Source organism: Xenopus laevis, chromosome 4S (assembly GCF_017654675.1).
Source record: "Xenopus laevis strain J_2021 chromosome 4S, Xenopus_laevis_v10.1, whole genome shotgun sequence".
In the NCBI taxonomy this organism is placed as follows: domain Eukaryota; kingdom Metazoa; phylum Chordata; class Amphibia; order Anura; family Pipidae; genus Xenopus; species Xenopus laevis.
The window spans coordinates 47,682,546-47,708,225 of record NC_054378.1 but is presented as its reverse complement, the minus strand read 5'-3'; the positions used below and the strand labels follow the sequence as shown (position 1 = coordinate 47,708,225).

Here is a 25,680-nt window from a genome sequence, read left to right as displayed (position 1 = left end):
GAAACATTTTTTATTTTGCACAGCCTATCTATTTACCCAGTTTTTATTTTTACACTGAACAATTCCTTTAAGTAAGTAAGGTTATGAGCCAACATGACACTAGCCTCATTCACTCTTCACAATCACGACTATTTAATAAATGTAATGTAATAAATGTAACTTTTATTTCATTTGTTTTTCTAAAATGATAGATACATATTAGTACCATGTATAGTAATACATGGCACTATTATATGTATGGTGTTTAGTAATATATATATATATATATATATATACAACATATACACAAACATGGATAGCAAGTGCAAATACACTGTACAACAGAAAGTCTATTATACTTATTTCTATTATATCACAGAAAAAACTTTGCTACTAAAAAACAAGGTTGCAATCATAATATAACATAAAAGTATCCCATTCCAACCTCATTTCACAACCCTCATGAATCCTTTGCCAATAAATTTAACTTAACTACAGCCGCCCACTTGCTGACTTGGTGACCTGCATTTATATGATCCCTGTCAGCCAACTTGTGGGGGAGAAACTGCTCATCTACTCACTCTGATTTAACACTGGCCTCAGTTTGCTCATCAATAATTACTCTTAGTCACATCATTATTGCCACCATAATAAATTCTCTATAACTATGTTCAACCAAATTAAAGCCATAAAAATTATGCCTGAACAATGCAAATGGCACAATGCTAACAATTTGTGGAATTAAAGTGTACTAACCCATTCACACACAGAATAACATCAACTGAATTTGCTTTCATGAGAATATAAAGGAACAGAGCCACAAGCCTTTATACAGGACATGAAACACAGATTTCCATTATTTATGAGTTTGTACTTGGAGATCTGTTTCTTTATACAGCACATATGTAAAGAATGCAATATAAAAGTAAGTAAAAAAATGTAATGCAAAAGGATATATTTGATTGCTTTTCCTAGTTCCTAGAATTGGTGCAAACCTTGCGTCCTTCAATACTGCAAGTAATAAAACAGTGTATTAGCTTGGCACGCCATAAGGGTCATTACGAAAGGACTGGGTGCTCGTTGTGTGAGCTTCCTGACAGTCCCTATAATATTTAATTCATACAGCAGTAACGGGAACAGGGCACACCAGTATAAGAAGAAAAAAAACCCCTGTAGCTGGAGTCTTTGTTAGGGGCCTGAATTTATATTTTTTAAAATGTAATAAAATAATTGCTTCTTTCTTAAACTGGTGTGTCCTGTTCCCTTTACTGCTCTCTGTCTATATTGCACACCAACATATTTGTTGTATAATTGTGCATTTCTTGACATACATAGAACAATAACATATACTGTAGAATGTTCATAGCATGTAAAAAGAAAAATATATGAATATATATGAAGCCATATTAAATCAGTAATTTGGTAAATGTAAATATGAAAGAAATTGGCACACGATTTTTTCCTGAACACTGCTTAAAGAATTACCATTTGTAACATCTTGTTTACTACAACACTAGTGCCGCCTTGCCATGTTTTATCTTGCCAACCTTTCTTGTTCAAAATGGCAATACAACCAGCAAACTCAAAAGTGGTGTAACACAAGGTTTAGGCACTCTCTTTTCCCCATACAGTATTTGAATAGTAACAAATGCACTGTATCCTAGAGTTTACAGGTTGTTAATTATGAAACTCAATATCCAGAAAGCTCCAAATTAAAGGAAGGTCAACCCTACAGTGTCCATTTAAAACAAATAATTCTAATGTATTTTAATGATCTCTTGCTCTGTAATAATAAAGCAGTGCATTGTACTTGGTAGGTTAAGAAACAATCCTATTTGATTAGTTTAATGATTATGGGGCAGATTTATTAATTGAAAATTCAAATTTTAATTTTCACATTTTTATATGGTCAAATTCGACTTGGGAGTTGTCCAAATTCGATTTGAGTTTTTTCAAAAATTCAAATTAGATTTTCCAGATTTATTATATTCTAGTTGGTTTGCAGCATTCTTGACATTCAAGTTTTTTTTTTGGAGAAAAAACTTGAATCGAGTTTGATCAAATTCAATTTGAAGTTTCGGGTTGTTTAAATTCGTCAGAGTTTAAAAATTCGATTTTATAAATAAATTTCAACTAGTCTAATTTATGGGAGTTTAAAAAAACTCACATGAATTTGAAATTTGACCTTTGATAAATGTGCCTCCATATGTATTTTAGCAGGCTTACAGTATGGAAAATCCAAATTAGAGAAAAATAAACCCTTATCCAGAAAAAATGTGCTTTTGAGAAAGTGGCTGGACAGCCACGAAACGCGTTAAGCCTATGGTTCTTTAATGTTTCTACAATGATGTGCCGCTTTTAATGGACTAATACATTTTGGAATTTTTATTATAACACTCCACTTTATTTCTGTGGTGCTCCATGTCTCTTCATACAGTTTGGACTACAAAGTTTTTCCGGGGTACTTTCCCTAACGTGATGCACACAGAGGAGAAGTTATACACCCTGGTGCTCCCAGGTAACTCATTTTGTGAATTGTTCCTTATCCAGAAAACCCCAGGTCTCAAACATCATATTATAGATCCCATACTTGTATTCATATCATAAGGGTAATTAAATAAGAAGATATTTATGATTACAGTCTGAAGCTTCCCCATATTGTTAATATATTTCTTGCTGGCAATAAGTTTGTGTGATAGCAATGCTCACACACTGTATTTATTGCCAAAATAAAAAAGCTTTTTAATTTGTGTCACCAGTTGGCATACAAGATTGCTGGATAGGTACTTCTATAAATTGTGTATTATTCATTAACAGCTTTGGCATTGAACTGCAGTCTGCATTAAAAAGTGAGTAATTTCTGGGCCATGGAAAACATGTCTCTTCATCTTTAAACTGCAGTCAGCTGCATGCAGGCTGTATATAGAGCTGTGTAAGCAGCTTTACTATATAAAGATCTCATGAGAGTGTGTGCTTTCCAAGGTGCTGAACCCACTTTTCACAATGGCTTCCCTGTGTCTACTCTAAACCTTAACCACGGGCAACCTGATAAAATCGACTTTATTCATGTTGTACATAAGAGAGTATTTCCTACCTGAGAGTAAGGCTCATAAAAGCAGATAAACCAAACCTACCATTTCTTAAAGGGACTGTCCAACTTTAAATTAACTTTTAGAAATATGTAGAGAGCGATATTGTGAGATAGTTTACAATTGGGTTTCATTTTTTACTATTTGAGTTTTTTTAGTTATTTAGTGGCTCTCCAGTTAACAGTTTCAGCAATCTGGTTGCTAGGGTCCATATTTCCCTAGCAACCATGCGGTGATTTGAATAAGAGACTGGATATAAATAGGAGAGGTTCTGAATAGAAAGACGAGTAATTAAAAGTAACAGTAACAATACATGTGTAGCCTTACAGAGCATTTGTTTTTTTAGATGGGGTCAGTGATGCCCATTTGAAAGCTGGAAATAGTAAAAAGGAGAAGACAAATCATTTTAAACTATAAAAATAATTAATAATGGCCAATCTATAACATACTAAGGGGCAGATATACTAAGGGTCGAATATCGAGGGTTAATTAACCCTCGATATTCGACCATCAAAGTTAAATCCTTCGACTTTGAATATTAAAGTCGAAGGATTTACCGCAATTCGAAGGATTTTAATACATCGATCGAACGATTTTCCTTCGATCAGAAATTGCCTAGAAAGCCTATGGGGACCTTCCCCATAGGCTAACATTGGTGCTCGGTAGGTTTTAGGTGGCGAAGTAGGTGGTCAAAGTTTTTTTTTTAAAGAGACAGTACTTCGACTATCGAATGGTCGAATAGTCAAACATATTAAAGTTAATTAATCAAAAATCAAAATGAGAAACCATGTTATGGTCAGGACAACCTTGGCGATTCTGCTGAATGAAAAGGCAGAGTGCCATAAAGTTTCAAGCACATGTAACTTGTTGCTTCCCTGCAGCAGCACCACCTAAGGTTTGCCTTGTCCTGTTGCAAAAATTCCTCGAATGATACCAACATCACTGAGTTCACCTTCAGCTCACAGGCAGCAGTATAGACCAAGTGGCAGATCATTTCACTAATGTGCCCAAATATTAGTGCTACGGCTACGCGATTCCTTGTTTAAATGAGGTAAATGATGTTAATGGTTCAAAGAATGTCAGGCTGAATGGTCGGCCCCCACACATTTTCACCTCACCAAATCTGGCCCTCGTTGCAAAAAGTTTGGGCACCCCTGCACAAGAGACAAAGAACATTAAACTTTTAAACTTAAATTTTGGGAGAACGGTAAAAAATAAAAGATGGAAAGAAACTGAAAAAAGTCTTTGTTTCTGGTGAAACAAAAACAACTGAACTGAAACAAGTGTTTGGAAGGTAAACAGCCCCTTTAATGGACAGATAGATGATTGTTTACTGACACAGATAATGTCAATAAATGACTACATATGCAAGCATTTATTAAAACCTATTGGGTCAATACAATTCAAATCACATTGCCTGTGTGCTGTACACAAAGAACAGCTGTGTGCTGCCGTGCCACGTGGACTGTAGCATTAGCATGGGCAGATGATCATTCAAGCTTCCTACAGCCTGCCAATTCAAGTACTCCTTTTGTCCCCTTTCATTAGACTGTATTACCTCACATGCATTTATATACTATAAACTCTGTTGTCTTTTTTTATGCAAGGCCAGCTAAAGCCCCAGAACCATTGTATCATCCCTTGTATAAATGCACATGATATTGTTTCTGAAGTACAACAGCCCTATGTAGATTATGGCTTTATGATATTTTCCTGTTGAATGACCTCCCTCTTTCTCTGTCCTGCAAATGAAGGGTCTTCACAGGGGAGCAGCTATCAGAGTGGGCTCCCAGTGCACATGCAGGTGATGTTATAGTGTTCACAGAACATCAGAAAAATAAGTGCTTAGTCCACATCACAGGTTGTCCCTACTGCTGTCTATTAGTTCAAATTGGTTTAAAACTGAAGACATTGGGCCTCATTTATCAAGATTAACACATGGGTTACCCATGGTAACCACCAAATGTACAGACTGGTTGCAGCCGAGGTGCAAATTTGCAGAAAATGAAAAACATATTGGGGATAGACAACAAAACAAAAATGCCTAATATAGTTTAGTAACTCTATGAAACACCATTATGTGAACTGGCACTTATCAGGGGAAGTGTTCTTTTTTCTTTACCTTTTGGGTTTATATGCCATTTAATAAAATCTGCAAGTATTTTCTGTTCTCCAAAATCCAGCCACCAGTAGCTATGCTTAACAGCTTAAAATCACATCATAGAAATATCTCCGCAGTGCCATTTTCCAGACCCTTGTGCCATTTTCCAGACCCTTGTGCAGTCCTTGGAGCACTCGGATGAAGTCACAGCCCGACGTGTTTCGTCTCACGACTTTCTCAAAGGCTTCAAAGTCTCTACTGCGCATATGTGCCTTTTTAAGTGTAGTGGTAGCCATGGTGACTTGCGTCCTCTCCTTCCTGTTCCAGCTGTAAACATGTCTCCATGGCAACCCGCTTTCTTTGCCCAGGATTTTTCATTTAAAAAACTATCTTTGTTCTGTCTATGGATCCGTCTCAAAAGAATGCATCTTTACAAAGCTACCAATTATTTAAGGAGCATACAGAATCCCTATTACACCATAAAATAGTTCCACATTACAAAACTAGCAGATATAAATGACATTTAAGAATACTTAAAGGATTATAACAACAATCTCACATTTTAAACTGACAGATAATTAGAAATACATATATATTAACCGCTTAAAAACCTAAAAAGATTTGAAATGAAGTGAAGAGCTAAAATATTCCCTTATAAAAGGGTTCTCAAATTTATATCTACATTTAAACCCTTATGTGTGAATGTTTCTAGAGTATATATCATTTGCTTTTACACTGTAAAGTTGTTTTTATTAAATCTCCTATACCCCAATAAATTAATCCTGCAGGGTTCATTCCATGAACTTCTTTAAAGTGTTCGGAGACACCGTGGTTTTTGTTTGCTTTTTTAATGTTTGCCAAATGTTGGTATGCAAGCTCAATAAAATGTAACATTTCCTTTTCTTTTATTGTGTACAGTTAAAGGTACGTTATATTTCTAGTTCAGCTAAATATAGCACAAATCAGTGGCCTGCCTGTATGCCTTTTAAATGTTGATAAATGATACGCTACATCTCAATACCTAAGATCAAATCACAGAAGTTACTTATTACATATTTTTTGCTTGTTTACTTCCTTTTCAAATTGATGTCCATCCCAATGCCTATTCTACTGTTCAGTGTAGCACCCTCACCTCTCCATCACTAATAAACATCTGCCTTACTCTATATATTTGTATAGATAGAAATATCTATAATATTATAATATATATTTTTGCACCTCATCCCCTCTCCTGTTCATGTCCTGTATCCACCTTATTGTTTCTTTTTGGAAGATTCTTATCTTTTAACCTTTCTGCTACTCTGGGAACAATGCAGCTTTCCCCTAGATTGAAATATAACGTGTAAACATATATTGTATGCTAGTGACATTTTGTTGTGCACAACCTCTTCCTGCTGTTGTCAGTAGAACCCCCATTTTACATTTTTCAATAGACCAGAAAAAAATGGTGTAAAGTTAGGGAAATGTATTATACAGCGGTGGGACCACAAAATTATATAACATATGGAAAAATTTAAAATGAGGGTATGTAAAATGTTGTTGTAAAGATATAAAGAAGTTAACTGGCAGGTCAGGACAGAGGGCCATAACTATGCTTTGATGGGCTGCATCTGACCTACTTGTTTTTACAGATGTGTAAAAACCCCCGTGTCCGGTTCCATCTCTCCCCGGCTGCCGAGTGTAACTTTCACGAAAATGCGCTTCTGCGCATGCGCACACACCATTTTGCGTATGTGCGCACACCGTTTCGCACATGCTTGCTGGAGCGAAGCTTTGAGCATGCGCGCTGGAGCGCAGTTTCGCGCATGCACAGTTTCGCGCGTTATTAACACGTTATAAAAATCATAGGAACATGTCAGTATCAAGTAAAATATATGATTTTTATAAGAACGTGTCAATATCGCTTTAAGCAAGACACATGAAAATTCACCAGCACATAATCCCCATAACAACTGTAGTGGTTCTCTAGATAATTTACACAGTAAAGAATAGACGTATCTGGGATATTAGCAGAGGAAATATGATGTAGATAAAACAATGCGAAATTGGCTGCTCTAAAAATTAGTTTGTTGTCTTTATAAATTGGTGAAGATTCTTAATTCCACACTGGAGAAATTTAACCTGGTGAAAAGATGTGAAAAGAAATAAAAATATGTTTGCAAATGTAAAGTTAATTCACCAAAACTTCTTGTACAGGTATGGGGTCCGTTACCCGGAAATCCAATATCCAGACAGCTCTGAATTACAGAAAGGCCTTCTCTCCCATAGACTCCATTTTATCCAAATAATCCAAATTTTTAAAAATGGTTTCCTTTTTCTCTGTAATAATAAAACAGTACCATGTATTTGATCCCAACTAAGATATAAAATCTCCAAATTTTAGCGTTCACCCTTCATTTAATAGGCCCCCATATCTCATCTCCCTGCTTACAATAAAATATTGTTTTAATATTAAAGGATACTGTCATGGGAAAAAAAATTTTTTCAAAATGAATCAGTTAATAGTGCTGCTCCAGTAGAATTTTGCACTGAAATCCATTTCTCAAAAGAGCAAACAGATTTTTTTATATTCAATTTTGAAATCTGACATGGGGCTAGACATTTTGTCAGTTTCCCAGCTGCCCCAGTCATGTGACCTGTGCCTGCACTTTAGGAGAGAAATGCTTTCTGGCAGGCTGCTGTTTTTCCTTCTCAATGTAACTGAATGTGTCTCAGTGGGACATGGGTTTTTACTATTGAGCGTTGTTCTTAGATCTACCAGGCAGCTGTTATCTTGTGTTAGGGAGCTGCTATCTGGTTACCTTCCCATTGTTCTTTTGTTTGGCTGCTAGGGGGAAAAAGGGAGGGGGATGATATCACTTCAACTTGCAGTACAGCAGTAAAGTGTGATTGAAGTTTATCAGAGCACAAGTCACATGACTTGGGGCAGCTGGGAAATTGACAAAATGTCTAGCCCCATGTCAGATTTCAAAATTAAATATAAAAAAATCTGTTTGCTCCTTTAAGAAATGGACATGGCAGTATCCCTTTAAGGTCCTGGTTATAAGATGTGAATGGGTTCATGTATCAGGAAATTACACTGCAGAGCTGTGTTTTCAGCCATTTTTATGTTCATTACTTTTTGCAGATTCTGTCTATGGGACAGATTTATCAAAGGTCGACGTGAATTTTCGAATTAAAAAACTTTGAACTTCGAAGTAATTTTTGGGTACTTAGAATTTTGAAGTAATTTTTGGGTACTTCGACTATCGAATAGGCCAAATTCGACTTCAACTTCGATTGAAAATACTTTGAATATTCGACCATAAAATCGAAATACTGTCTTTTTAAAAAACTTCGACTTCGACACTTTGCCACCTTAAACCTGCCGAATTGCTATGTTAGCCTATGGGGACCTCCTAAAACCTATAATCAATATTTGGCAAAATTTTTAGAAGTCAAAGTTGTTGTTTTTTTGAAAATCGTTCGATCGATCGATTAAAGTGCTAAAACTTCGAAATTCGACCATCGAATTGTTTTATTTAGCTGTTTTCGATCAAATTAAAATCGTTCGATCGCTCGTAGAAATCGTTGGAATCAAACAATTCGGACGATTTCTACGAGCGATCGAACAATTTTAATTTGATCGAAAACAGCTAAATAAAACAATTCGATGGTCGAATTTCGAAGTTTTAGCACTTCGACATTCGACCCCTGATAAATCTGACCCTAAGGGGCAGATTTACTAAGGGTCGAATATCGAGGGTTAATTAACCCTCGATATTCGACCAGGAACTAAAATCGTTCGACTTCGAATATCGAAGTCGAACGATTTAGCGCAAATCCAACGATCGAACGAATATCCTTCGATCAAAAAAACGCAGGCAAGCCTATGGGGACCTTCCCCATAGGCTAACATTGAGTTCGGTAGCTTTTAGCTGCCGAACTAGGGGGTCGAAGTTTTTCTTAAAGAGACAGTACTTCGATTATCGAATGGTCGAATAGTCGAACGATTTTTAGTTCGAATCGTTCGATTCGAAGTCGAAGTAGTAGTCGAAGGTCGAACTAGCCCATTCGATGGTCGAAGTAGCCAAAAAAACACTTCGAAATTCGAAGTTTTTTTAATTCGAATCCTTCACTCGAGCTTTGTAAATGTGCCCCTAAGTGTAATGTAAGTCTGTGTGTAATGTTATCAGTGTAAAAAAAAAAACATAAAAACCTTTTACAACAACTGCATGCATATTACATTAGTTACACATCATACTGGAAAAGTATAATTTTGAAAAAGTACAGTATAGCTTGGATAACCTAAGCAGTATCTGCCATTTTTGAGATGGCGGAGCCTGGTAATGACACATTCATTGTACTTCGCCCAAGTAATTAACATAACAGATACAATTCATAATCATAAATACAAAATAAGGATGTCTGGGCAGTGTAACCCATTTACAGAAGAAAAGTGCAGTTAAGTACAGGTATGATTCTATGATTTAATGCATTCATGCAGAGACAGAGCAGACACCAGCGCCAGTTTTCAGACGGTAAAGGGTTCAGAATACAGTAACCAAATCATTCTATCTACAATCATTCTGAAATGCACATAGCTCGCAGAGAATGAGTTTGACTGTACTATATGCATCTCTGTGACCTATAATGAAAAAATTGAATTACCTATAGTAGCTTTTGATATTTTACAATGCAATTTACACTAATGCTCACCATAAGTACTAGATTATTTCCGACTGACCTCCCTGACCTAAGTACAGACCTGTAATATGCATCAGACAAGAGCTAGTGAAGCACCACTTGAGAGCCAGTAATGAACATGGATGTCAGTACAAAATTCTGAACTCGAACTAGTCTAGGAGTAAGAGAAAAGGCCAAATACAGCCCTCAACTGATGACAGTATTTAACCATAATAACTGTATGGGAATTAAATGTAGTCTTTAACTTTTAGGAGTCTAACATATCAGTACAGCACGGATCCCCAACCTTCTGAGCCCGTGAGCAACATTCAGAATTAAAAGGAGTTGGGGAGCAACACTAGCATGAAAAATTTTCCTGGAGTGCCAAATAAGGGTTGTGATTGGCTATTTCAGAGCCCCTATGTTGATTTTCAACCTACATTGAGACTCTGTTTGGCAGTACACCTGGTTTTTATACAACCAAAACTTGCCTCCAAGCCTGGAATTCAAAAATAAGCTCCTGCTTTGAAGCCACTGGGAGCAACATCCAAGGAGTTGGAGAGCAACATGTTGCTCACGAGCTACTGGTTGGGGATCACTGCAGTACAGAGTGAGATGCCAAAATGTTACTATTATAGCTATTCCTCAGAGTTTTAAAGGTATGATACTGTGCTGCTTTTCAGTATCTTATGACCAGTACTATACTATTATTTTCACATTATCAGCATTACTCTAAAAGCTATAACTGGAGGAAAAAAAGCAAGTATCTCATATTTTGGTGTATTTTGGTGTGTTTTGCTTTCTTTCGTTCAAGTGGACTTGTTTCACGTAAGTGGGGCAGAACCTATACATATCCCCAGTTGTGGGGGGTGACCCCTTCATATACAGTAGCACAAACGCTACTACCATCTACTGGAGTATTGTGTGTCACAAACCCAGCGTAAATGACAACCAGCTCTCTGTAAGCAGTTAGGTCTGGTTGGAGAAAAGGGGGTAAGCTTAGGGGCAGATAACTATAACAACATGTAAGTATTATGTTAAGAACATATGGATAGTCATTTGGAATGAGTGACAGCAATAGCTGGATCCTGGATCCTTATATTGGGTTCATTTTCATTTTATTTTTATTTCATTTTCTTTTCTATCTGCAGTGCAGAACAGCACAAACCATAGCCAGGAGTTCTGTTCTGATTCAGCCTAAGGTAAAGATTATAGAAGTGGCACTGGAAATCAAAAAGTTATCAATATTATACTGAAACTGCTATAAGCCTACTTCTCGTTTTGTGGAAGCTATGCTTCTAAAAGAGTATTTTCTGAGCCTTAATAGAATAGAAGATAACTGTTGTGTGTTCCTTTGTGAATGTATATGTGAAGATCTAAATAAACTGGCAGGGCTGCCATCTGCGGCAATGAATATTATTTTCTCCACTCGGATACCTGCTGGCTCAGCTTTCTTAAAGGAAAACTATACCCCTGAACAATGTAGGTCGCTATAACAATATATTGTATTAAACAGCTCATATGTGAAACCCTGCTTCATGTAAATAAACCATTTTCATAATAATATACTTTTTTAGTAGTATGTGCCATTGGGTAATCATAAATAGAAAATTGCCATTTTAAAAAATAAGAGCTGCCCCTGCGATTCACGGTGCACACAAACAAACCATACATGTAAGGTCACATGAGCCAATTAAAAGACAGAGTTCTGTTTTTTGCTCCAACACTTCTTCCTGTTACAGTTAGGGGCAGATTTATTAAGGGTCGAATTTCGAAGGGGTTAAAACCCTCGAAATTCGACCATTGACTAAAAATTGAATATCGAAGTCGAGGGATTTTTACCGTATTCAATCGATCGATCGAATAGAAATTGTTCAATTGAACTATTAAATCGTTCAGATCGAACAATTAGAATGATTTTTAGCGATCGATCGAAGGATTTCTATTCGACGGAATAGGCCATAGGCTAACATTGCACTTCGGTAGCTTTAATTTGGCGAAGTATGAAGTCAAAGTTTTTTTTAAAGAGACAGTACTTCGATTATCGAATGGTCGAATAGTCGAAGGATTTTTACTTCGAATCGTTCGAATCAAAGTCGAATCGTCAAATATAGCCTATTCAATGGTCGAAGCACCCAAAAATTTACTTTGGAATTTGAACTTTTTGAAATTCGAACCATTCACTCGAGCTTAGTAAATCTGCCCCCTAGATTTGTAGTATTTCTGGTCAGGTGATCTCTGAGGCAGCACACAGACCATTATGAAATGGTGGCTCAAGGCAATAGATGTAAAAGCACAACATTTACTTAAATATATATTTATATGTATTAATCTGTTTCAGTGTGACTCGACATTGTAGAGTTTTCTTATATAAAATGCATGAAAATTAGTAGCCTTGTCAACTCTATAAAGTCTCTATAAAGTCTATTGGTGACCTATCCAAGGTAGCATACAGAAAGCTCTTCATACTGCATTGCTTTTCTGTCTGGAACATGACCAATACTGACTGGCATGGTGGGTGAAATGCGATTGTAAATTATTTCTATGCTGTCTAGACTAATATGTACACTGTTGATTGCTGGCTAGACTAGGTTATATGAATAAAGGTTATTGCACTTTATTGCTTGTCCACCTTTTATAATTAGTGCAAAGTCACTACTTATCGGGGTAAATTTATCAAAGAGTGAAGTTCCGCCAATAGAGTGAAATGCTGCAGCTCTCAATTCATTTCTATTGGGTTTTGAAAGGCGTATTTATCAATGGGTGAAAGTGAAATTTCACCCTTTGATAAATACGCCTTTAAAAATCCCATAGAAATGAATGGGGAGTGGCGGAATTCCACTCTAGTGGCGGAACTTCACTATTAACTTCACTCTTTGATAAATATACCCCATCATGTCTAGGGTTATTTGCACAGTTCTTTGCAAATCGGATATAGAAAAGCCCAACTAATAAATGGAGTAAATTTTGAAATGTAAAAAATATATATTTCTCACTAGTTCTTAGCAGCCATGATAATTCTGGGACATTGAGCCATAATTCATACCTCCCAACTGTCCCGTTTTTAGAGGGACAGTCCCTCTTTTGACAGCTAAACCTGCAGTCCCTCATTTGTACTGGAAAGTCCAGTTTTTCTCGGCACTGAACAGCCAGAAAAAGAAACAAGGTTTCTAACTTAATTTGCGAGAGCCCAGAACAGCCTCCAGGTGCAAATAAGATACTTTGTAACAATCTCTAGACAAGCAAATAAGTAATTGAAACAATATAAGATAACAGGTCGATAACAGGTCCCTTGGGAAAAGGTAAGCAGGCCATAGATGTTGAGATTTTTAAAAGATCCGATCCTCATCGTGAGACCACAATTTTCTCGGAATGATTGTATGTTCGTACGAATTGTCCATCAACTAAAAAGACTAATTTGCCAGGAATACAAAGGGGAGCTGCCTGCTTGGCCCTGCAAACATAGATAGATTGCACTGGGACCGACAAAGATTTTTTGACCTGGCCGATCAATTTCCCGACAGATGTCGGACGGAAAATCGTAAGATGTACGATCGTTCGAATCCCACTAACCGCAGGATAATTTCGAAGGATTGGGCGGACTTCCCTAAAATCGGTCGTTTGGCAAGAAGAATCGTCACGTCTATGGGGAGTTTTAGACTCACAGCTTAAAGGGCAATTCACCTTCATTAGCAAAACTGTAATAACTGAAAAAAAACACAGAAATATGTTCAAACTTTCATAACCTGCCAAATTTTGTAAAATGAACATGGTAATTAGGGGGTGTGGCCACAAAAAATGTTTTTGTCCCTGCTTTTATTTCCAAAATGTTGGGAGGTATGCCAAAATTGTCTATTTTTTTTTTTTAATAATTCTACTCTCAACACCATTGATATGAACGTCTACACAACATAGCACAGAAGAAGCACAATTGTGACACAGACTAATACATCAACTATTTTTTACCATGTCTGCACTAGTCTTTTACTCTCTCCTCTTCTTCTTACTTTCCTCTTCTGTTCTTCTACATTGTTCTTATATGTTAACTGTTTAATACTAAAACTAATTTAAAAAACCCAACCATTGCTTTTACACACAACTTTAAATTGACATCCTTTTCAAGGGGTTGGCTACAGAAATGTGAGAAATGACAGGCTAGTCAGCTACCTACTGCTGTCTAGCCACGTTCTACTGTATAAAATGGACATCACTTCGACACTAATGGCTAAATTGAACACAGCACTCCTGTAACTAAAGTGAAAGTCTATTTTGTTGTCATCTTCCCCTGTTTATTGTTTCCCTTTACTATGCAGCTGTTGTCTTTGTTTCATATTTATTCATACTGAAAGCACAAGGAAAGCCCCTCTTCATAAAATTTTCACAGTCATGGGGTTCTGTCTAAGCACGGCTCTGTCATTTTACCATTTCTTCTTACCAGGTCTCTTGGGTGTTTTGTTTAAGATTTGTGCATGTTGTGTAATGTTAGAATGTTTGTACTACAAACATGCAAGTCTAGGGGGGTTATTTATTAAAGTCAGTTCTTTTTACTGTTCTGAGTTTTAAAGGGAATTTTTTTTTTCAAATATTTTCCATGATTTATTAAACCCTGATTCTGCTAAAAGTTTGAATAATAAAGTACTCCATCTCAAACTAGCTGAGGCCATGTACAAGTCAATGGCAGATATCCCGTTTACAACTGGAAGATATCATGATTATAATAAGTGGTTTTCGGGAGATAATCTGAAAAATCTGGCTATGCTCCTTGTTGGTTTCTAAGGATATTATTACACTTCAAGAGGGATATGGGAGAAGTTACTTCTAAAAAGAGAGAGATGGAAAAACTCCAAGTTTAGAAAAACGCATTGGCATCTTCAGCGTTATTCTCTAAACAAACAACCCCAGATAAAGATTACACATAAGATATTAACACACTCCTAGATAAAGATTAAACAAAAGATATTAACACTGGTCTGTTCATGAACATCTCGGAGAATTTATACAGCAAAAACCAGTACAATAAGTGGATACATTAGATCCAATTTAAATACAGGAAAGATTGTAGAATGGTGCATTTTTTATTTTCAAAAAAGAGTGCCAGCCTGAGGAAAAAACTTGATCACCCCCCAGTTAAGTCTTTCCTTGTTCTAAAAAAAATAGTTTAATTTATAACTATTTCAAGGGAAAAATTCCACTTTTCAATATAATCCTTAATTGTAATACAAGGCGAACCCTGATTTTTATTCTAACAAACTAAACTTTGACCAATCCTGCTTGCATTTCAAAGCTCTTTAATCTCAAGAGGGATGAAAACATTGGAGAGCTGTGCTCTTATTTATATATGCGGGCCTGTGGGTGTTCATCTTTTATAACATAAAAACGATTTATACCCACTTGCGCTAATTTTAATAGGCAAATTACAATCCCACTTCATCTAGCACTTCTCTCTAGTGATTTCGTACAGTGCATAGAATAAGTACCAAAGCTTTTTTAAAGGGAAAATAACGCTTAATAATGCACTCAAACTGGGGTGGAAATTTAATGAATCTGTTTTGAGTTGTAAGGTTTTCCCGTTTGTTTTTAGTATCTAAGATATGAGATTTTTGTACAGACAAAGACAAGAAGTCCTCTGCATTCAAACCCATAATCAATATGTTATGGGCCTTATATTATAGATGTTTTTGCATTTTTTCAGCTGTAAACAACTGCAAACAATTGCTACGACAGTTAGGGCTCTTACTCATGAGTGTTTTTACCTGCGCTCCCCTGCATTCCGTTTTTCGGCGTTCAGCCGCAGGGGAGCGCAGGACTAGACGCATTTCATTATTTCAAATGGGGCTGTACTCACACAGGCGCGAATAGGCGCCGAACGCAGGAAAAATGCAGCATGTTGCGTCTCAACCTGCGTTCGGCGCCTACATGCGCCTGTGTGAGTACAGCCCCATTTGAAATAATGAAATGCGTCTATTCCTGCGCTCCCCTGCGGCTGAACGCCAAAAAACGGAACGCAGGGGAGCGCAGGTAAAAACGCTCATGAGTAAGAGCCCTTAAGCTTGTTTAAATCAGTTTGTTCATTAGCACATTCTTACCCTATTTAACCTAGTCGACTAATAGTCGAAGACTCACAGCAGAGTGATTTGTTTGCAGCAGTAAGAAAATATTACGATTAGGAATTCCCATAAACGTTCACGATATATAACATTACCCAAATTAAGATGAATAAAGCTTGCTGTCATATATTAGAAATCCGCAGAGCACCACTCAGCACTGATTGTTCTTTGTTGTCAGAAGGTTTATGACATAAGCTCTCTAAAATAAGTGGCATTTTCTATTTTGTTTAACCTGTAAACAAAATAGTGACAGTAGGAAAAAAAAAGTATAAACCGTATCTTACTTTATTGTAGTTGGCTTGCTATGTAACACACTGCTTCTCGCTGACAGGTTACAGTTGATAGAATTTGAAAGACACATATGCCATAGGTCTGTAACATGATAGTAAATTTAGAAGCTAATTTAATGACACAGCAATGATATAGCATATTGGTTTGTTTCAGGTGTCCTCAAGTGAAGATTTGTTGTGAAGCAGAAGTGGTAATTAGTATCTTAATTATCACAATAAAAACAGCTCTATTTAAAACATATTAAAGGGGAACTATCACAACAATTATATATAACATTAGCTTTCCCTAACAGGAATCAGAAGTATTCTAACTACTGTATAATCAATTAAAAAATCTGTACTGTTTTTGAAATAACCAAGTTACTCTTTACTATTCACCTCTCAGTAGTCTGTCTCTCTCCATGCAGGAGTCTGGGTCAGATTTTGATTAATAATTGTCGCTAACACATCTTTTAGGGGGGCTCCCCTTTTCAAACAGATTAGAGATAACTACCACAAATCCAGTATGTAGACAGCTAGTATTTCTGTCAGAGTTGCTTATTTTACAAGCGTCAGCTCTAATACAAGCTCTTGGCAATACCCAAAGGCTCTATTACACCTAACTGTCAATCAAAATCTGACTCCTAAATGAATAAATCATTATTTTAGAAATGGTAAAAAAAATTTCAGTGAGATAAAGCTTAGAAACATAGGAAGTATTGAAATACTCACCTTAATAAAATGTTAACATACAATATGTATACCTAGATATATGATTTGTTTGTGAATCTAAACTTAATTACATTTTTATCTTATTGCTATGCCCAGAAATGATCAGCAAATATTACTGTTTAATAGTTGTTGGGCTCTGTATTTCCACCCAAACAGTGCTTACTTTATATACTGTATAATCGTATCAATCCCTATTACCATCTTTCGAAAAGAAAATTAAATATAATTTTAGAGCGCATAATTCATTCCAGATTATCTCCTTCTGGTTTTAGGAAAATTTTGTATAGTACCTTTCAATTTCAAAATTACAGGTATGGGATTTGTTATCCAGAATGCTTGGGACCTGGGGTTTTCCGGATAACAGATCTTTCTGTAATTTGGATCTTAATGCCTTAAAGGAGAACTAAACCCCCCACAAAGTCCCCACAGCCCCCCTCTGTTGGCCCCCCTCCCTGCCTCCCCCCTGCACATTCTTACCCCGGAATTCTGTCCCCTCTTGAAATAGTGACCGCACATGCAGAGTGAGTGCAGTGGAGCTCACGGGCGCCATCTTATTCTCTTCTACTATTTCAAGAGGGGACAGAATTCTGGAGTAAGCAGAGGAGGGGAGGCAGGGAGGGGGGCCAACGGAGGGGGCCAGTGTGGACTTTGCGGGGGTTTAGTTCTCCTTTCAGTCTACTAGAAAATCATGTAAACATTAAATAAACCCAATAACCTGGTTTTGCTTCCAATAAGGATTAATTATATCTTAGTTTGGATCAAGTACAAGGTATAGTTTTATTATTACAGAGAAAAAGGAAATAATTTTTAAATATTTGGATTATTTGATTATAATGGAGTCTATGGGAGACTACCTTTACGTAATTCGGAGCTTTCTGGATAATGGGTTTTCGGATAACGGATTCCATACCTGTACCAAAAATCACAATGCTAATTCTTCTTGCAGAGAGCAATTATTACCTCTTAGACTTATATAAAAAAAAAGGTAAATGTCATAAATCAATATGAATAGAAATTACTTTCATCCATAAACCATTTAAAAGAACAAATACTGTATTACCATTTGCGATTTAAAATGTTATATATATATCCTTGTTACCTGATTCTGATATCTATTTTACATTCCCTGGGAGTTAAACAGTTAAGGGTAAGGGCACATGGGGAGATTCGGGGAGATTTAGTCGCCTCTTCTTCTGGGCAACAATCTCCCCAATCTGCCTTCCCCTAACTTCCCGCAGGCTATAATGAGAAATTGCCAGCGGGATGGCACTCGCGGCGCTTCATTTTCCGAAGTCACCTGAAGTTGCCTCACAAGAAAACTTCGGGCAACTTCGGAAAATGAAGCACCGCGAGTCGCCAGGTGACTATATCTCCCCGAATCTCCCCATTGTGCATGAATAAGAGAGCTGAACATGCAAAACTTCTGTACAATGACAAAAATGAAATCTATATAACCTCCAGTGGGCACATAAAGCTATTGCTCATGTTTCAGGGGAACATAACAAGCTGATTCCTTGTATCACTAATGATTAAGCCACTGCAGAATAGCACTGCATATCTATGGCTCTCTTAAGGGATTCTAGCAAATAAGACCTGCTGCTGCCTATTATGCTGACATTTTAGAAGTGGAGGGGTGCTGTCTGCTAATAAGAGAGATGGAAGGCTACAGCCACTGGCAATTGATTTTCAGCATTTCCCAACGTTTTATAATTTCTAGGCAGTAAACAAGTGCCGGTCTTTTTACAGCAGCTGCATTCAGCTGTTTCCTGATATGTAATTTGTTTGTGCCACCATATTTCTCTATCCAGTGCAATTAGCAGGTCTCTGTAGATGGGTTTGAGCTGTATAAGAGAGGGACTTGTTGGTTGAGCCTTATGCTAAGATTTATTTGATTCAGTGGTGTTCCAGGACCCTGTAGCAGCTCACCGAAGCAATAATGTTTTCTACATAATCTCCAGAGAAAGTCGCTGGATCAAGTATTGATCAGGACTCTGACCTAATACCCAGCCCCCACCATAATCAGTACAGGGATCAATCACATGAGCCAAGATCTACAGCAGGTCCATTGAAGCACAATTTGTGAATCTTGCTCACCGGAAAACAATAATTGGTCACCTAAAGGCAAAAAGCATTCCAGAGCTACACCAGAACTCAGCATCGGCTTAATGCATGGATGGCTAGCACTGTAGCACAACATTTGTAGCAGACACACTCGTTCCGAGTGCCATTCCGCCGGCGATTTTCATTCTAGTCGGCGGAAAGGCACGGGAGGCAGTTTGGGGAGATTAGTCGCCCCAAAGAAGAGGAGATTTGTCGCCGGGCAACTAATCTCCCCGAATTGCAGCATGTGTCTCTGCCCTAAGCCTATCAAAAAACTTGCTTTTGTATGTACTTCTATATTTATTTCGCAGGCTGCACCTTGTATTTCTTAGCAACAAGCTGGTAGTATAATGCAAAAGAGGCCTGCTTCCAAATATAGCTACATTATTATTACTATTATTATGTTTTCTTTCCATAAAATTATAGTTTTAGGTACTGGGGCCTAGCATATATCTCACAATATCAACAAAAAGCAGCACTTTATTTCTTCTATACGAAAGGCTCTTGGAACAAAAAAAAAGCCAGTAAAGATGTGATCCAGAATGCTCGGTACCTGGGGTATTCCCGATAACAGATCTTTTCGTAATTTGAATCTCTATACCGTTAAGTCTACTAAAATATTTAGACATTAAATGAATCTTAAGGTCAGATTCCATACCTGTACTGACTTTTGACTAAAAGTGTATCACTACTGTTTACTGTATGTTTTATAAAACACAGTAATCCTCTGATCACTTCTGGCCATTCTCGTCTACAAGACTTCTCTCGGGCTTCTGCTTTTCTCTGGAACTCTCTGCCACAAGCTGTCAGACTTTCTCCTTCTTTCCAAACTTTCAAGCGCTCCTTAAAGACCCATCTGTTTAAAGAGGCTTATTCGATGTACCTTAATTAATCATTGCTGTATCAAAAATGACAAAGTGTTTATATAATCCTAATGTCTCAATTGTACCCTAACCTTTTAGTTTGTAAACTCAAATCTCTAGGTCCTTCTAACCCTATTGTATTCTGTAATCCTTGTTTGTTATCCACCATTTATTCACTGTTTGCTATAACTGCAGTACAGCACTGCGTATCATGACAGCGCTATATAAATAAATGATGATGATGATGATGAAAGTGCCAGCACTGCTTATTCATTGAACAATTATAGATCAGGGGCACAACTACAGAGAAAGCAGACCATGTCGCTGCAGGGGGGCCCAGTAGGTATAGGGGCCCTATGAGGTCCTAATTATTATACAATTTCAATAAATACCGTATTGCTAAAACAGGTCAACCTCTAAACATTTTGGAGGCCTGAAAAATAATTTGCTCTGGGGCCCAGCGAAATCTAGTTACGCCGCTGTTTCAGGTGACAAACTACTGGGAATACACAACCTGCGGACCAAACTACAATTTCTAGAATCTACAAGTGGATAACAGACACTGGCACACTGGGAGGCATAGCTCAACTATTCAGGCAGCATGTGTAAGTGTCTGTATGCAGAAAATATCTGCAATGTATCAATCAAATAAAATTGGTGCCAAAATAAATCTTTGCACTTGATCACCACCCCATCCATGGGTATGTTTGTATGTGTTTGAGTGGGTGTAGGGGTTAACAAATAATGTTATTTCAGGACTGGAAACCAAAGATATTTATCCAAAGATTATTTTATTTTAAACACTCAGTACATGCATTTTGATCTCTTTTAAAGACAGTGAAGCAAAGAGAAACATGATTTATCATGACTTATCATTCGCAATTTCTCTATAAGGTACTGTGGAATATGTCAGTTCTATATAAATAAAGGATAATACTATTAATAATAGCCCTTCTACTGCAAGCAGAAAAAGCTATAAAAAGGGAAAATCCAACCAAGTAACTTTTTCCAGTACAGGTATGGGATCAGTTATCTGGAAACCCGTTATCCAGAAAGCTCTGAATTATGGAAGAATTAAGACTCCATGATAATAAAATAATAGGGATGCACCGAATCCAGGATTGGGTTCGGGATTCGGCCAGGATTCTGCCTTTTTCAGCAGAATTCGGATTTGGCCGAATCCTTCAGCCCGGCCGAACCAAATCCGAATTTGCATATGTAAATTAGGGACGGGGAGGGAAATCGCGTGACTTTCTGTCACACAACAAGGAAGTCAAAAATATTTTCCCCTTCCCACCCCTTTTGCAAAGGATTCGGGGGTTCAGCCTAATCCAAAATAGTGGATTCGGTGCATCCCTATAAAAATAATAAAACATTTATAAACATGATTTCCCTTTTCTCTGTAAAAATAAATCATTACCTGGTACTTGATCCGAAGATATAATTAATCCTTATTGGAAGCAAAACCAGGTTATTGGGTTTATTTTATGTATACATGATTTTATAGTAGACTTAAGGTATGAAGATCCAAATTATGGAAAGATCCGTTATCTGGAAAACCCCCAGGTCCCGAGCATTCTGGATAACAGGTTCCATACCTATATTTATTTACCTGTTACTTTTCCCTCTGTGTGATATCAATCATTTTTATTAAAGGAATTGCAGATTCACAGTGGCCATAGAAATATGCAATATTGCAAAAGAATTGTATAAGACTATTGTACAGTATTGCTCACTAGTGAAGGCAAGTTATCCTCTTGTAACATATTAAAATAGTTGCCACATTTGAAGTAAAGGAAAAGCCCAGGCAAGTGCCTTTTGTAGGAGAATTGTAAAATAGAACAAACTGAATTGTTTTGAAAATCCAAGTCACTATAAAATGTAGTGTCAGAGAACTAGTTTCCATCGTGCTTTTTGATGGGCCAGATACAACTTAAATGCTTTATACTGTATTTAACACCCAAATGCCATACCTTGAAGTTATGAACACCAACAGAAATATATATTTTTAGGCCAGGAAAGCTGAGGAAGAATATATGTGTGTACACAAACATGGAAACTGTGTATCTATCAGAATCTTTACTTGGCCCTCTGTATTTACGGACCCTGAAGCACCTGATTAGTCTGCTGTTAGTGTTTTGTTTTGCAACAACAAACATCCCTGATCAATGCCCTACTGTTTCCCTAAATGACTACTTGCAGCACTGCATCTGTTCTTTCAACTTTTATTTAGCTGAGCCTTATCACAATGTCCTGAAATCAAAGAGAGAAAAACTGATATAATAATATTAGCAATTAAAAAACCCAAGCCCATTACTGACACAGCCTCTTATTATGTAATCCTACAAGCTAAATGCTAACTATAACAGCCCCCATCCCACATTACCTCCCACCCATGCTACATGGCTCTGCAATATTAACATACTGGAATAATAATCATTCACTAATAGCCAGATTACCCCAGTTATGTAGTGATTTCACTGCCAGAAACATGTAGCAAGGCTTCGGGCTCAGCCTTATGGTGTCCGTCCTGTTGTTGAACTGCAAATCCAGCAGCATTGGGGGAGATGGTGTTAATTAACATCTGGAGGTCCATAAAAGAAACTTCCCTGTCTTAATATACGGTGACCAACTATGGTCCAAATAATTTTTAGGGCTCTGTACAACTAAATAGCCAATGTATGGCAGGGGCCCTTGTAAGTGCCACCTGGACCCAGATATTACATCCAGCCCTATGGTGTCTCACTAATAAAGTATTTTTAAAAAGTTCCCCCCCAGGCCTCAAACTCACTGGGCCCCCTACAGCATTTTCCACAGTCCCTGGGGGAAGAAGATACTTTGGGCTAGTGGGGCAATGTAAGGGAACCTAGTTGAGACAATAGCTTTCCTAAAGAGATTCTGCAGCAGCTTAGGTATGTTTGACTATTAAGTTGGGAATGTGAGCGCTACCAATAGCCTCTGTGTGTGTGTGTGTGTGTATGTATATATATATATATCTATATATATCTATATATATAGATATATATAGCAGGTGCCTCAGCGATGGTTTAGTGCATTAGTGCATCTGTAAATGGCAATATAGAGTACTGTTCAGTAAACACAAGGGACCCAAGTGTATGGGGTTCAAGATAGTCAGACGAGCTCAGGCCACTGTCCCCGCCTCCACGTGCCAAGCTTACCTCCATCGGAGTAGGTCTCGGTGCCATAGCCATCCTGCAAGCCGTTGCTCCACGTTCCCTCGTATTTGGCTCCATTTCCTGTGCACTCTCGGACCCCATATCGCCCTTTAAATCCGTGGGTCCACTCCCCTCTGTACACCCACTTGCCCTTGCTCTCCACTCCGAGGCCGTGGCGCTTTCCCTGCGCCCAGGTGCCCTGGTAAGTGTTGCCGCTAGGCCAGGTGTAGACGCCCAGTACTTCGAAGCCGTGACTCCAAGAGCCAGCGTACTCACCCTGCCCCTTGGGACCGGTGCAGATCCCGTGGCCGTGAGCCTTGCCATCCTGCCAGCCTCCACAGTAGGACCCTCCATCATCAAAATTAAATCTTCCCCCACTGGACATGCATGTAACTCAGTTTGCAAATCCGCACACAAAATGCAATCAAACTGGCAGCGGCGGGCGGGGGGACACGGGTAGTGGGGGTTTAGGATGAAGCCATAGGACTCCCCAGCGATCAAGTCACATTGAGTGTGAGCCTGGGCATCCTGAGCGCCTTCTCACGAGCAGCATCCCGCGTGCCGAGGGCTTATGCAGTATAGTGGGCAGCTCCACCTCCCCCTGGAGCCGCCAGGCCACCCCTATGTGAGCCCTTAGATGCTACCGATGCAAGCAGGAGCCCACGTACCCCAGCATATTAGGGGAGAGCATAGGATGCTTAGCAGGGAGGAAGTGTGGGATCAGCAATGCAGCTGCCTATCCCTTCTCCCTCCTCCCCCCACTCCCTCACACACCTCACCATACAGCGCCTGAAATCTAATGTCTGGCTCCTGCCAGCTCCCCTGCTCTCTGCATTGGCTGCGTCTGCTTTAAGTCAATGTCTCCTTGGCTCCCTGAGATCGCTCAGTAGCTCTGCCAGTCTCCCCCTCTCCTGTGTGGATAGATGGCACCGCACGCTGGCACACTGGGCACTTCTTCTCCCTCTCCAGGTGTTGCTGGGTGATGAGGAGGGCAGCTCCAAGGGCTCCTAGGCACAATCTGACTGGATTTATAGAAGCAGGAACTGCGTAATGTTACACGGAGACAGCTAGATCCCAGCTCTCCAGCAGCTCCTTGGAGACAGGAGGCTAATCTCAGGCAGGCAGGCCATAGGGTTAGCATTTAGTGCTATGCATCTCAATGTCAGCACTGGGGCGGGCTCTAGCACACAGGCAGGGGCAGGCTTTCCTCAGCTACGAGTGAGCAATCCACTGAATAAAGATTATGGCTCAGCCTGCAAACAGGCACAGGTAGAGAGAGCCACATATTGTACACTGCCGGAGGCATGGCAAAATGCTCATTCATGCTAAAAACATCACGTTGGAATAAGGAGATTTGTACATGCACTTGACCTTCATTTTGTATTCTGTTAGTCAGTCTCTATGATTTCTTTGTGTGAATTGGTTGGTATCAGCTCTCTTCAGTATTATATTTCTATCATTATATATTTGTTATCAGTACATATCTATAGCTACTTACTTCATCATACTCTTACTGTGTGTGTATACCTACAACTGTCATTAATTCTAGTATACAAATACCTCACCTTCCCTTTATACAGAATGATCTATACAAAACATATCTTTCCCTTTCCCTATTTATTTAAATATGATTTTATTTTAACACATTTAACACTCTATCTTTCCATTCCCCCCCCCCCGCCATCCTCTCTTTCAGATTAGCTGAATACATAGAAATGTATATCCTCCGGACAAGTATATATATATATATATATATATATATATATATATATATATATATATATATATATATATATATATATATATATATATATATATATATAGGGCAAGTAGCACTTATGGCATTTTAATTATAACATTATTTCCTGGTCAAAATATGGCTGCAAAGTTCCCTTGAAATCCCCTCCCATCACAGTGAATGGGAATTTATGTAAAAACACTAAAACACACAATCTCCCACTGAGAGACACATTTTCATATAATTCCCATTCGCTCTAATGGAAGGAGATTTCAAGCGAGCTGAAGTGTTTTGATGCCGTGTTTTGAGTATGCCGAGTAAATATGACGCCTGTTAAATCACATATTGAATAGACCTTAGCACTGCTTTTGCGGAAAATTCTTCTATTACAAATAAGATTTTATGGGGGTGTAGGTTTACGAATTATCCTAAAAAAATAAGCAGAGGTGTGTTCTATATAAGCTATTATTTAAAAAGAATATGTTTAAAAAAGTTTAAGTTAATCACTAAATTAACGCAGTGTAATCAAAGTTGAAAAGTTTCCACTGGGTCTAGTAACCAATAGCAACCTTTTCACAGACACCATTTACTGGTTAGCTGTTGGAAAGTAAACATCTGATTGGTTGCTATAGGTCTGTTTTGGCATATAAAATCCAAAGAAGAAATAGAGACCTTCTTGTCAGTGGAACTTAGTAACAAATTAACTAGATCACATACATGATAACTTACATTTTTTGAAAAAGAGAGATGCAACCAAGGTCTACCCCTTTGGGGAGCCATGAATATCCTGTAAATGATATCCTTATAAATGGCTCTTAGTGATCTCATAAGTTATAAACAGAGCTTAGTGATGTCATTTTT

At 38.0% G+C, this 25,680-nt stretch overlaps 1 protein-coding gene across 1 annotated transcript in view; it reads right to left on the bottom strand.

Annotated features, from left to right (window-relative positions):
- Nucleotides 1–24,243, bottom strand: part of jph3.2.S (junctophilin-3 gene 2 S homeolog) — an 87,250-nt gene extending 63,007 nt beyond the window's left edge. Inside the window, exon 1 of the mRNA XM_018240449.2 lies at nucleotides 23,085–24,243. Within this exon, the coding sequence (XP_018095938.2) occupies nucleotides 23,085–23,466 (382 nt within the window). The 5' untranslated portion in view covers nucleotides 23,467–24,243. The remainder of the gene's footprint in view (nucleotides 1–23,084) is intronic.
- Nucleotides 24,244–25,680: the final 1,437 nt, after the last annotated feature.